Source organism: Ascaphus truei, chromosome 7, assembly GCF_040206685.1.
Source record: "Ascaphus truei isolate aAscTru1 chromosome 7, aAscTru1.hap1, whole genome shotgun sequence".
Lineage (NCBI taxonomy): Eukaryota > Metazoa > Chordata > Amphibia > Anura > Ascaphidae > Ascaphus > Ascaphus truei.
In genome coordinates this window covers 22,888,956-22,903,652 of record NC_134489.1, presented here as the reverse complement: position 1 = coordinate 22,903,652, position 14,697 = coordinate 22,888,956, and the positions used below count along the sequence as shown (strand labels likewise).

The window sequence follows — 14,697 nt, the reverse complement described above, 5'->3', positions numbered from 1 at the left end:
TCCATGTACACAAATTCAGTAAGTTATGTTGAGTACAAAAGTGACAAAAAAACCATCACAGAAACGTATAGATATTGATGCAAATATGGACTATCCAAGAACCTTTTACCTCTTAGGCCGAAATCAGAGACTCAATTTGATATTATAGGGTTTATTAAATTGACTTGAATGGTAGATTTTGGCCAATCGGACCGATTCTTCATTAATAACATTGTAATAGTTTATGCTGTACTATATAGAGATCCATTTGTCTGTCTTTTCACCTTTTATTCATTCACTTAGCCAACTCTCCATGGAAACTGTCCTGTACATGCCTCCATCTTCCTCAGACACTGGGTTTTGTTGATTCTTTACTCTTAAGTTAGACAATATACCAGCCAAGTAAATCGGGGCACAATTGCATGGAAAACTCTTGACATCAATGGAAGTGTCCGTGTCATAGTGCCCCAATCAGCACTATCAGAGTTTTATAAATAACCCCAATAGAGTTTGTGACTACACAAATTAGTGTTGTATATAAAAAAAACTACCCCCCCAAAGTGTATGTAGTTGGTCTAAAAAGACCCTGATGAAGCCTCGTTGGCCTGGATGTTTCAATAAAATATGTAAGTATCTGAAGAATACCTATTTCTGACGGGCTGAATTGATGTGTAAGCTTTACATGACTGTATATTGGCTGGTAACTTGTACAGTACATTATACTCTTGTCTTTCACCTCCATTGTGTTGTGCTGTAGAAGATATTGGCACACTGTTTCTTGCATACCTCCCTCACTGCCACAGAAGCCAGAAACATTACAAAGCACCGTGTTTCAGGTATCCTTGGTGACAAAGACGCAAGAACATGTATTACCTGTAGTGCTGATTGTCACTCCTCCTTTAATGTAGGTGATTAGAGGTGTTAACATTTGCTGACTCAAGCCAGACAAGGAACTGAAATCATCCATTTTATAAAGCAGGCTTGGATTGAATGCAATTCTCTCCAATTCATCCATATCAGCATTCCTGACCCCAACGCAAAAAGTCAAAACCCTGGAATTCAGTAGCTCATTGGCAGCGGCTTCAATGCTGTCTGAGGACTTTCCAGCCACCAGAAGCACTAGCAGCTGTGGAACCCCTTCCTCCATCCTGCTGCCCGCGTTGGCCGTGAAATGGTTTTGCATAATGTATTGAAGAGCTGAGCCAATGTTCAGGCCAGACCCCCCTTTCAGCCTCAGCTGGCCCATGCGGGACAGAAGCTCAGATTTGGAGGTCAGAGAGTTGAGATAGAACTCATTCCTGGGGGTGTCACTAAACTGGGCCAGGCCGATTCGAATGCCTTCGCTCTTCACGTCAAGGTTGTTAATAATGCTGGTGATAAAATCCCTCACGAACGGGAAGTTGGCATTTCCAACGTTGACAGACCCGTCCAATAGGAAGACGATATCTCTTTGGTTAACTACTGCAAGTGGTGTGGTGGAGGATATAGAAAACAATGAACATGACATCACAGCAAATTCGGCAGAGAAAGATGGTAGGTCACATGTGTTTACACAATGTAGACACATAACTCTTAAAAACGTTCAGGGCAAGAGTAAGAGAAAGAAGCAATAAAGGAGGAGAGTATTTGAGCATAGCTAGTTATGTAGGGATCCCTTCCATCTTTGGACAATCCCTACTATGACTATGGATAGTACCCACCCACGTGCGAGCAGGGGCTTTACTATGACTATGGATAGTACCCACCCACGTGCGAGCAGAGGCTTTAGAGCAGGGGTGGCCAACTCCAGTCCTCAAGGGCAACAAACAGTTCAGGTTTTCAGGATATCCCTGCTTCAGCACAGGTAGCTCAATCAGTGGCTCGGTCATTATGCCTGTGCTAAAGCAGGGATATCCTGAAAATGTGTTGGCTGCCCTGGAGGACAGCAGTTGGCCATCCCTGCTTTAGAGTTGCTAATATCTCATGCATCAGAGATGTCAACTTTCAACGACCCCTCAGTGATTCACTCGAGCAACAGGTGGCATTCCAGAGACTTCTATCAGTCAAGTCAAAAAAGCAATCAGTGAGAGTGACGCCAAATCAGCGAGACTCACTGAAATCCAGGGAGAGTTAATAACTTGGCATGAATTGGGTTTAACTTCTCGGTATTTACTCCCCGTGGTGGATGAGTCAGTATTTTCCTCCATATGTATAGCAAACTAGAAAAAAATAAGGTATGGGGCACATTTATATCAGGATTATAAAGGGGAGGGTTGTATGGGTTCTTTAGTGCTTCCATATACAAATAACTCTTCTGTGAGGTTATGTTAGATTTGTGTCCTGGGACCACCCACTTTATTGAACCTTTTGAATGGCAGATGCCTCATGGGATACTATGGACAAGGCGACTATAATAATCTAACCTGTGTAGATGGAAGTAGTCAAAGGATAAGGGACAATAGATGAGAAATAAGCCCCCCAAAAGTGCATGAATATAGAGAATAAAGTGAGGAGAGAGAATAGGAGAGAAGGGGAGGAGAGAAGCAAAGGGGTCACAATGCTGCATGTTTCAGGTTTGTTTTCATGTCATCTTTCTCCCTCATCACATGGTCTATTCTTACTGTAGGCCCACATCTACAAAGCTCCATCATATCAATTAATGTGGGGTTACCCTAAATTAAAGGAGCAAGCCAAGTCGGCGATATTTTTGGCATTTTTTTTAATGTATATGGAATTGAAGCAGGGCGTCTTCGGAGCTGAACCCCATTAATTTCAGCTCCGCGGGCCCCCTGCTTCCCGAGATACTTATCTCCGAAATAGGTGCCTGTAGCCGCCCTGGCTGAGCAAGCTGGGCTGTAAAGTTTAAAGCTTCCGCATCAACTGGCCAATAGGAAACCGAGCCTGATGACATCATGGCTTCCTATTGGCCCGCAGACCATGAGAGCATTGAACTGCGGCTATTACCCTGTAGCCGAGAGCGCCTACTGGCATCTACTATGGAGGTAAGTATCGCCAGAAGCAGGGGGTTCCCGGAGCTGAAATTAATGGGTTTCAGCTCCGGAGACCCCCTGCTTCAAATATAAATATATATATATATATATACACGAATGGATTGCCGCTTCAATGTCACATTAACATTAAATGTGTAGGTTCAAAGAACAATAAGATAACATTTACCCATGCTTTCTCCCATTAAAGTGTTAACTATCATCCACATTAGTGATAATGACATGCAATGATATGTAAAAGAGGCATTATTATAACATTGCATAACCAACCCCTCTGCTATGGTTAACGCAGGTGATTTAACGTGATATTATTTGTTATACCTAAATTTGGCATTACTCCTATCCAAACACTGAAAAGAGGCTTTTGATGGCGTGGTGTCTAGATGGGTGTAACATCACAGGTAGGCATCATGTGAATAACACATTCGTTGTTTCCCAACACAATTTCCCTCTCCTCTCTCTCCATTTCAGCAAAAGTCCTGTTTAGTGGCCAGGATGGGACAAACGGCGACACAGGAGTACTGGCGAGACTGGCATAGTGCCACGCTATTGGAAGATAACGCTAAATTATGCTACTGTAGCTTGATATCCGGCCTATGCCAATGAGATGTAGTTTGGACCTTGTTTATGCATAGAATACGCTTTGAGGATACCTTGTGAATTCAGGGAAAATAATTTCCGTTCCTGTTTAAGGTACATTACGAGTCCTGATTAATTGGAGATTTGTGGCTCTAATCCTTAATAAGACCTCAGGACCCGCAGGTGACCATTCAATGTTGAAATCCCAGTGGGGGGCTGTGGGGGGCTGTAAGCTTTCAGCTTTTGAACCTCCCTACTCTTTCGGGCTATTTTCTGTGCTGGTTTGAAGGGGTAACAACACTTAAGCCTGTATTCTAACAGCCTCTCTTACACTCTTTATCCAAATACAAGCTCCCAGCTATTTCTATTCATGTCCAGAGCCCAGAGTGAGCTCAACAGCCCTTTGTGTTTGCAAAGCCTCCTCGTGTCTCACCATCTCCTGCTAAGACAGGTCCATTTTGGTGAAGAGTGACTTTAAGGGTATGGACGTCTCTATAATGTGGTTGCATCGCTAGCTAGCGGTCTATAGTTTTTCTATTTTTCCCACAATTCACATAAACACATTAAATGCTATATACCAAAGGGCTATAGCTAGCAGGTAATCCCCCTTACTGGCACACAGAGCAAGCTTCCTATATACAGTACTTGCCACCCAACACCCACTATACACACAGACACTTATTTTAGATGCCATGCAAAGCAGCCCACCCCTGCAAAATAAGTGTCCCCATGTTGCAGTCTAGAATTGCTGTGAAGTAATCTCTAGAGCAGCAGTATCCTCTATTATGCTTCTGTGAGACAAGTGCCTTAGCAAGGGGAGCTAATGAATTGTGACACTGACCGCTGGGCCTTACCAAAAAGCAGGCATTATATATATATTTTATTCTGAGGGTCCCAAGCTTCAGAAATGTTTCCCTCACCTATTTGAAGCCAGACTGATAGGAGACTGGACTCTTTAAACATGTTGTGCATGTTAGAGAAGCCAATTTATATGCTCAAAGGCAGCAATATAACAGTGGCAGTGTAGGTGGCACTATAGTATTACGACTCAGAAGGACTTTTACGTCCTACTATATATATACTGTAGATACAAATATACGTGCACTGAAATTGTTACCTTCAGTTGGTCCTTCAACAACGACAGTTCCTGAGAGTGTTTTCAAAGGGGTCAATACAATGGAGAGGATACCCTGGAGGGCAACTGTCTTGAATTCCGTTGGCTGGAAAACCAGTGATGAGTCAAAGGCGATTTCTCGGAGTTCTGCTTGGTCGGCATTCTTGGCTCCTATAGTGAAGGTCAGTATGCCCGCCCTCTTCAACTCCTGCGCTGACTGGAGTATGTTATCTTTCGACTGCCCACCGGTGATGAGGACCAGAAGCTGTGGGACTCCCTCCCCCACACGGCTCCCTACAGAGGAGGCGAACATATTGTTCCGGACAAAGTTCAAGGCAGCACCTGTATTTAGGGGCCCACCACTCATGAGCTTCGCTTTCTTCACCTGCGCCAACAGTTCCTTCTTATTGGAGAAGCTGTTCAGGTAGAACTCGGTCTTCACCTCGCGGGAGTACTGCGCCAGAGCCACTTGGATAAGGTCAGGTCCAATCTCCAGCCTGGCGACTATCTTTGTGATAAATTCACGGATTGCGTTAAAGTTTGCGGTGCCCATATCCGCGGAACCATCTATCAGGAATACTATGTCCCTCTTGTTAACTTCAATAACTGCAGAAGACAACAAGAAACACAATCAGTGACAACTATCGCAGCCTACAGAAAACATCTCCCCATGAGTTCCCATTGACTATAATAACTTTCATATAATATTGACTTGTGGGCACCATTGTGACTTTCTGCTGATTACCCACTCCTTGGCAAGCAACTGTCCATACAAGTTCAAAATCATGGTTTTGTTTTAGGGGATGAGTAATAAGAATAGCTCAGCTGGGTTAGATCTGCTTCTACTACTAGCGAAGTTGAATTGATCGCATTCCAAAGAGCCAATTCATACATCTTAAAAGAAACTGCACAAATAATGAAACCTTTTAAAGCACAAGGAGAAAAAACGGAGCACGACCCAATGCAAGAGGACAGAGAGATGCATATCCCAACAGAACAGTGATAAAAAAATCAAGTTGATTGGATCATGGAATAAAGGGTTTAGGCCCAAACCAACATGTTTCAAGCCCTTAAAGGCTCTTTATCTTGCATTGGGTCATGCTCCGTTTTTTCTCCTTGTTTTTTCTAGTTCTACCTTCAGCGGATTGCACACCAGGTGGCTCAGGACACCGGGATTTCGATTTTGGACTCCGAAAGGTCACGTGAGTCAAATAATATATCCACACTGATATTATTCAGGACCTGACCCTTATTATATACACACACCATTCTTCTGGACACAAGACTGTTTGCATCTTCACTGAAGCATGTGGGATCATTCCAGTTAGGCATGTCCTTTAGGATACATACCTGTTATATATTCTACATCAGTTACAGGACAGGTACCAAGCACCGATATCTTCAAATAAAATTCAACTAATATGTCTAGGATTCTCTGAGCATCACACAGGTTTTATTGGAACTTTGCCTTTTAAAGAACAGTAGATTTTAATGCACCCATTTTTATAAATAAGGAGTATATTATTAAACAAGCTTTCAATACAGTTCTAGCCCAGAGAAGATGTATTAAAAGTTGGATCCAGGCATATAAGAATATTAACGATAATGCTCATTTTAGATTTATTGTAGATTTTAACAGTGATATTCAACAGATAAGAAATATACTAAATAAACATTGGAAAGTATTTTTACCCGATTCTATTAAAAATAAATATGCTACTCACTTCTCCTAAAACCCCTAGTGACCACCTGGCTGGAATGAACTCAAGGTGGTAGCAGTGGGACAGTGTATGTTCAGAACTTCTACAAACCTTATATTTGCTTTCATTGTGCAGATTTGTGAGTTTACTGGGCGTTTTATATTTGTACCTACCATTATAATAAATCACTTGATCATTAGAAGGAGCGATTTCTCCTTTCGTGCTTCCCTAACATCCTTCACGACGCGTGACTTGTTCGAAAATTGGATCGTGGTGGTGACGGTTAGAATGGGGAGGTGGGGGATTCTACACCTGGAGTTCCCAAGGGAGGAGCAGAGGGAACCTCAAAAGTTGTTGCATTGCAGCACATTAATGGTGAACTCGAATGGTTTGAACTTTCTCTTTTACTTTGTATTCTATTTTCACACGGTTATGGTGCAGGGATCCTTCTTATTGATTTCTTATTGCTTCTACTTAGGGTTTTCAGGTGTCCGGTATTGAACTGGACTGTCCTGTATTTGGATACTCTGTCCAGTAAAAAATTAGCGGTACTGTAATACTGGGCATGTGTCCGGTATTTTCCTCCCTGGACATAGTGACCTGACGCACCTTTCACCATTGAGTCCAGTATTTTTGGAGAAGCCACCTGGCAACCCTACTTCTACTAGACAAGATTGGCGAAGATATTGGTAAATAAAGAGAAAGGCAGATGAGTAGATGTCTGTAGCCTACAAGTCTTCCTCAATCTTGCCTTTCACTGTATATAGGCAGATAGAGGGATATTGGGAGAGAATTTTGTGCAATACAGCTGAGATAAAACTAATCCAGACAATTGGTCCTGAGGATAGATATATGGTTAACTATATAATGAGTATCATTAAAGAGAGAATTATTCTTAATCTCTTTACACTTTAAAAAGGACAATAGGAATGTTTTAATGAAACACTGGAGACTACAATTGTTTTTAACAATGATCTCGTTCTTCTTTGTAATCTTTTTGAGTTTTTTTTTTAACTTACATTAGTTGTTTTTCATTGGTGATATTAAAATATTAAAAGATACATTTTATGGTGAATTTTTTGTGTGCAATATTTCAGATTTATTTTGACAAAATAAAAATGGGATTCTCTCCTGGAGTGCACCTTCTGTACGATTTATTTATATAGCTTGAGAGGTGTTTCTAGTTTCAACTAAATCCTAGGCAGCACTCACTTTTAAAAAATACCCTTTTTTGCTGTTAGACTGATTTTTAAACCTGAATTTTCCACCTTTAAAAAAAAAAAAAAAAAGTTGGACTTCTTAATGTACCCGATGAAGGACCTTGAGAGGTTCGAAAGCTTGTAACATATCAACTACTTGTTGGTCCAATAAAAGGGATCGTACCACCCACTCCCTCTCCCTCCTTTGTTACTACATCTCTCACGTTTTAGAATTTACTTTACGTTGAATTTCTGATGTGCTGCTGGGCAGGACCTTGCTACCATATTTCACCAGTTTGGGCGTCAATTGCTTTCTCCAACTCTTCTAAACTCAATAAAAAAAAATAGTACAGAATAGAAATCCAAAAGGTTTGGACCACCGGGAATGTTTAACTTAAACTTTAATTCTCACCTTTCCACCAGTATGGATGTGTGCACTTTAAAGATGAGTTTGGGGACCAAGAGCCCAATGTGGGGACAGCCAACTGAAATGCCCACAAAATACATAATAACTGCAAACTACAACCACATTATAGTCTAAAGTCTTACTACCTGTTCAATGGTAATGGCTCACTGGATACTCCATAACACCGGCACTCAATCATTTGGAAGGACCTCTGTTTCTCTCAGCAGGCTCATTGTGCATATTTCTTACTCTTCTGCTTAATTTACTTGACAAGAGTTACTCACTGTGAAATCAGCAGCACCGCTTAGCATGGATGATCCAGGATCTTTGAATTATATGTACAGTAGCCTGCCATAAATCTCATGTCTGCAATGAGCAGTAATGCAAATGGTGCAAGGCGCCCTGAAGATGCCACCAAGACAGACTGCCACCTACCTTCTGTTATAGTGGTCGGAGGTTGCAGAACTATGGTTCTCTGGGCTACCCCAGCAATGTAGGGTGTGAGCTGACTCTCCAGTTCACCCAGAACCTGGAACTGGGGAGCAGTAAACACGAAGGAGTCATCGGTTGCAATCTGCTGCAACTCAGCCATGTCTGCCCTTTCCACCCCGATGCCAAAGGTGATGATGCTGTTGAGTTTCAAAGAATTGGTGGCCTCTCTGATTTCATCGTTGGACTGTCCGGCGGTGATGATCACCAAGGACTGAGGCACTCCTTCATCTTTCCGGCTGCCATAGGTTGTGGTGAAAAGGTTTTCCACCACGTGTTCGATGGCGGCCCCCACATTTGCCTCTTCTCCCCCACGGAAGCGCAGATTGTTCAGAGCCTCTAATAACTGGTCTTTGGTAGAGTACTCATCCAAAGTGAACTCTGTTTTGGCCTCATTACTATACTGTACCACACCCACTTGCATCTGATTCCTTCCCACCGCCAAACGCCGCTCCACGTAATTTACCAGGAAATTGCGGATGGCGGAGAAATCGCTGCGTCCAACGTTGTTTGAGCCGTCAATGAGGAAAACCAGGTCAGCTGAGTCTAGCATTAATTGACGGGGAAGTGAGATTTTGTGGTGGGTTTGGAGTTGTGGGGACAAACAGAAGCGGAAAAAAATAATAGAAAAACAGAGGAGAAAGAAATGCAAAAGGTGAAAGTGTTAATTCAAGTGGTGTGGTAACATGCAGATGTACAGTGCACACATGTTTCTTTGAAACCCCATTAAGAAACATGATGCAATGGAAGCTGAGGATATTTCCTATGCGCATTGTCAATTTCTGTTTAGCTATAAGCCTTCTGTGGATAAGGACTTTGATATATTACTGAGTGTATGTATCGCCCATATTATAAACACATAATGAACTTCATTTAGTTTGTTCATTATACAAAAGGGTGACATAGGGGAAAATGTAGCACAGTGTATGTTCCTTATTATAGTACACAGTGACATAACAACAAAGAAGTAAAAGAGAACTACTGTATGGGCCACAAATTGAGTTGCTTTAGTCTGCCCTGGGTTTTTTCTTAGTTGGGCCAAAATTATTGGCAGTGATCAAGTCGCAAGAAAATATAATTGGTCTAAAAATGCCGGCTGATGGTTCTATTGAGGTCAGGAACTCTGGCTGATAGATACACAAGTCACATGGAAGGGTGTAGCTAAGAACAGGAATGAATATGCCTGTTGCATTGTCAAGATGGGAAATATCCACAGCACCCACTGCATGAAAACAATGACATTTTCATAAAATAACAGTGACATGTAACTCCAGCGTTCTGCATTCTGATTGGATAGGAGTTACCAGACTCTTTACTGTGGATTTATTCAAAATAAAGATTTACAATGTTGGTGTGAAAACATTTTTATTCTATGGCCACCTGGTCTCCCAGCTTGTTCAATGCTAAAACGGGAAAGGACTCATTAACTTATATGACTATATAAACTATGGTAACAGGTCATATCTGTTGTACTAGGTAATCTCTACCACATAATAGTACATATCATTTCCCTGGTCTGTTTACTTATTTGTTTCCTTTTTTTAGTTTCTATGGGTCAGTTGCAATAGTAACTGGGGGAGGGGGGGGGGGCTCATTTATTTCAGTCACATAACAGTGATATTTGTTTGCTTCTGGTAAGGCAGTTATTCAACCAAGAAATGCAGAATCATGTTAAGGCATCAATGACAATACCAGTGATGACAGGTCAGACTCCCAGACCCCATGATCTTCCCACAATTCAGAACAGGAATGCTAAAGACTGTGTTTATATGAAGCAATGCACTGCTGTTGTCTGGCACTAAATAACTTAACTAGCAGGTACAGTATTCTGATAAATAAAATAAAGGGTTTGTAAGGCATGACAGACAGAACAAAACATGTGTATTGAATTATTGTAGCAGGGAGTATGATGGCAAATGCCAGCGACAGACTGCAGTGTGCCCACAACCTTGCCAAGTGTTACAAGCATTAAGCTCCTACTAAACCACAAGCGTAAGAATGGATCTCTCGCCTTCCTCCTCCCATAGATTTTGCACTTATCAATCTCCTGCCAACAATGCTTTCTCTGCTAGATGGGAAACCAATGCATTGTCCATCATCTCAGTTTACTACATTAAAAAGGTATACTCTTTAAGATGGCACATGTATTCAGTTTAACCAGTGTTGGTGGGTTTTATGAAAGAAGAGTGTTGGTAAAAGAAGATTGTGTGTTTTGTTATCAACTGTTTCATGGTTCTGTGTTGTTTGTTTCTGTAAAGCACTTGATACATTAGCATTGTTCTGATACCCACGGGTGGTCATTGGGCTGGGAAAGTCAAGTCATCATTGTTTGAAGTACAAAAAACATCAACATTTAGATATTTCTGGTTCACATCAATGGTACAAGCTGGTGCTTCACACAATGAACATGCGCCCGACACATCTAGAAAACATGTAAGGTGACAGTGTAAGCCAAAACTCAATGCATGGCTGGGACAGGGTGTGGGGACCACATGCGCGAAGGCATGGTGTCTTGTAAAAAGTGGCACCGGGGTTAACCTCTCTTACCTCATGAATTATATAATGTCCATGGCAGAGAGGTGTGAATGTTAAATAGTGGAGGCATCATGGAATTACAAACTCATCAAGAGGTCAAGTGAGTACATGCGGCATCCCCCCTGACCCTGAAACAGAGTGGGGGAGTAGCATTTTAACTGCTCTGCTCTCAGTACTTCTATTCACTTACCCCATTAAGGATTGCTGGCATTAACACATTTATGAGACGTCACGTACTCTAATTGGATCAGATAACAAGATAACTGTGAGTTGGCTCAGGAGTTTCCTCTCCTATGGACCAGCTGAAATTATGTCATCTATGAACCTTAGCTGGAGCGTTGATACGTTCACAGGACATTACTGAGCATGAAGCGGTGAGATAATCTGATACAAGTGACATTCAGGTCACGTGTTTCATTGATGAAAGAATGTCATTACCCTGAAGCAGACTCGCTTCTGCATGTACCAGATGTAGGATATGTCCAATTTTTTTTACTGCTCCCAACTGTAGCTGTTGCTCCCCTTCCATTCACTTCAGAAACCACTGAGTCACAAACATTAAAGATATGTTTATTACAAACTGTGAACTGTTCTTTTATATCTGTAAATATCTTCCCTGGTAGGAATAGCAGCTGTCTTTCTCTTACCTGTGTTTTTTCTAGACCAGGTTATGTCATAATAAATTCCAAGACAGGGATCGAGACTCTAACCCATCCAAACATAGCCACTGGTTCATCTTCAGGAATGATGTCTTGATCAAATTGACAATTCTTAGGCTTCTTACAGAGTTTACAGACCCATTACTGCGGGCATAATCCATTAAGAGAAATGCCCTCCCCCTCCCCCCCCCCCCATCAGCCTGATAGACTTTGCACTTTATTTAAGGGTGTAGTCTCACTTATCAAAATATGTTAAAGTTGTCACACAAAAAAACTCAGCCATGTGACATCTTTTGTACCATTTCTATCTTTCTTACATTACTCAAGATATTTAATAGGTTTTCAACGTTTTTTTTGCTAGATGGGGAACTCAGAACACCATTTTTATGGTCTCAGAAATTATGAATTTACGTTAACATTTTCCAATGAGGTGAGTAATTAGGATGAAACAAGAAAAGTACAAGTGAGACTGCACATTTAAAGATTGCTGTTGAAGTTCTTAGCTGCTCCCAATGACACAATGGGGCCGTGGTCAGGGGCGGCCCATATTATTATTACTGCTAACCCACAGATCTCCCCTTTTACCTCTCCGCCAACCTGCTCCCTCAGATCTTACACCTACCTTCCTGTGCCTCCACCCTGCTCAACCCGGAAAGCAGGACACAGAACACAGCCACCAGTGGCAGGACACGATGCTCCTTCATCCTGCCTGGTGTGGGTCAATTAGCACCAGGTAAGAAAACTGAAAAGAAAAAGAAAAAAAGAGATTTCATCAAGTTCTTACCGTCTAGGGTGGAATTCACTGAGCTCAGCTCACAGTGCAGCGTTTCTCCATCACAGAAACAAATGTCACTATTGTATTCTTACAGCTCTTATTTGATATTGGCAATGTTGTTGTGCTGAGCACTGCAAAAGCTACAGTGGAACTGGCACAATGAGTCTCTGAGCTGCAGAGCTCACCATCCAAAGTGGTCACCGCAGTCAGCCGACGTAGAGCGCCTTGTGCATTGTCACCCCCCCCCCCGCCCCCCCTCCATGACATCAAACCCCAGAGCAGAATCCTCTTGATTTTCACAGTCACTTATCTGGAGTCAGTCTCACTCACGTTGTAGCATAAGTTCACCCATAGATCCCTATTTAATATAGTGAGAAGTAATTCACATTGTTACTATGCAGTACGCAACATCTCAACATATTAAATCAATGAACTCTCTCCCATTGAAGTCAGGACTTTTTCACTGAAATGTCACTTTCTTTAGACCCAGAACCTCCAAATCTCATCAGTTTGTAGTTGACATCTCTGCCTTAGGATAATATTCCGTGACGGCGACAAACTGTACGCTCTGTGAACATATTACGTTGCTTTATATATATTATACATACTGAATTATCTTTACATGTCTTCCTCAGTCTTGCTTGAGAAACTAATTGCGCGACCCTTTGCTAGAGAAAGTGCTGTGGTGAGCATTGTTTGTCAACAGGAAGGCAACGGGTTTGCATAGTGGGGAACAAGTTTCCTAGTTAGAATTGAAGAGTTTAAGCTCTTTGGGGAGTTTGGTAATGCCCAGCAGCTGCAGTGACATTTTTGGGGAATTGCCGAGGATATATAAATAGGCACATGACAGCCGGCCTGCATTAAAAACACACACAAAGATGGATGAGGGTTTGATTATTGCTAAGCTAGTATTTAAATGGCTTTAGAAAAAAACAATTCTCATAAAGATACAGGCCAGAGAGAGGGAACTAGACACAGATGTGATGTTTAGAAAAGCAAGCTTTAAGGACATCAAAAGCATCCGCAATTTGCAGCCTTTCATATTAAAAGCCCCAAATACTTTCTCAGGATGGGAGCTGTGGTTTTAATTCTTAATAGACTTTAAATTACTTTTTCATTCAAACAATTCGAAACACATCAGAGAATGTCTTGTTTGCTCTAACACCTGTTACGGTCTGTGAGTGCTTACTCAGATAGAACACATAGCTGCTGAGTCCTGGTTCACACATCACTTTATGCCTGCGTAGGTGACAACATTTCTTAACTGTGAGACCAGTGGGGTGTATGTACGAACATGGAGAAGGATGTGTTTAGAATGCACTGCTCTGTTTATTGGAACAGTTTCTTACATCTGATGCAGTATGTTAGATTTACACCACTTCAGATGTGGAGTATTTGTTTGAGCAAATTAAAGCAAAAAGATGGGGTGCAGAGACGCAGACTGTGATACATCTCATTATAATCTGTGCACCATGTAATTCCACCCCAACTCCTCCTACTGACTCTCCCCAAGGTGCATGCTGGGACAGAGACGCAAAATGTGATACATCTCATTATAACCTGTGTCCCATGTAACTCCTCCCCAACACCTCTTACTGGCACTCCCCAAGGGCAGAGACGCAGAATGTGATACATCTCATTATAATCTGTGCCCCATGTAACTCCCCCCCCCCCCCCAACTCCTCCTACTGACCCTCCCCAAGGTGCATGCTGGGACAGAGACGCAAAATGTGATACATCTCATTCTAACCTGTGCCCCATGTAACTCCTCCCCAACACCTCCTACTTACACTCCCCAAGGGCAGAGACGCAGAATGTGATACATCTCATTATAATCTGTGCACCATGTAACTCCTCCCCCCCAACTCCTCCTACTGACTCTCCCGAGGTGCAAGCTGGGGCAGAGCTGCAGAATGTGATACATCTCATTATAATCTGTGCACCATGTAACTTCTCCCCCCCAACTCCTCCTACTGACTCTCCCGAGGTGCAAGCTGGGGCAGACATTGCAAAATTGGAACAAAATACTTTGATGCATACGTGTCGGATGAAAATGTCCCAGTTTTGCTTCACAATTGCCTTAATACCTAGAATCCAGTGAAGTTTAGAAAAACTCATACGTGGCAACATGTTACTGGTGGAGACATATAGAGATGATCTTGGCCCCTATATACTACGCAGTGCTCTTCCATACGACTCCTTCCAGTGCTGGAAGACACCTTATAGTCTATGGGCTTGAATGACACGCGGTGGTGTGCGAGGCTAGGGGGGCGTG

The 14,697-nt window shown here is 42.2% G+C and overlaps 1 protein-coding gene across 1 annotated transcript in view; it reads right to left on the bottom strand.

The window, feature by feature from the left end:
- The window catches only part of COL6A3 (collagen type VI alpha 3 chain), an 84,133-nt gene that overhangs the window by 45,377 nt on the left and 24,059 nt on the right, over positions 1-14,697 (bottom strand). Inside the window, exons 2-5 of the mRNA XM_075607342.1 lie at positions 12,270-12,389; positions 8,400-8,999; positions 4,663-5,265; positions 853-1,440 (exon numbers count right to left, since the gene is read on the bottom strand). Of these exons, the coding sequence (XP_075463457.1) occupies positions 853-1,440; positions 4,663-5,265; positions 8,400-8,999; positions 12,270-12,351 (1,873 nt within the window). The 5' untranslated portion in view covers positions 12,352-12,389. The remainder of the gene's footprint in view (positions 1-852; positions 1,441-4,662; positions 5,266-8,399; positions 9,000-12,269; positions 12,390-14,697) is intronic.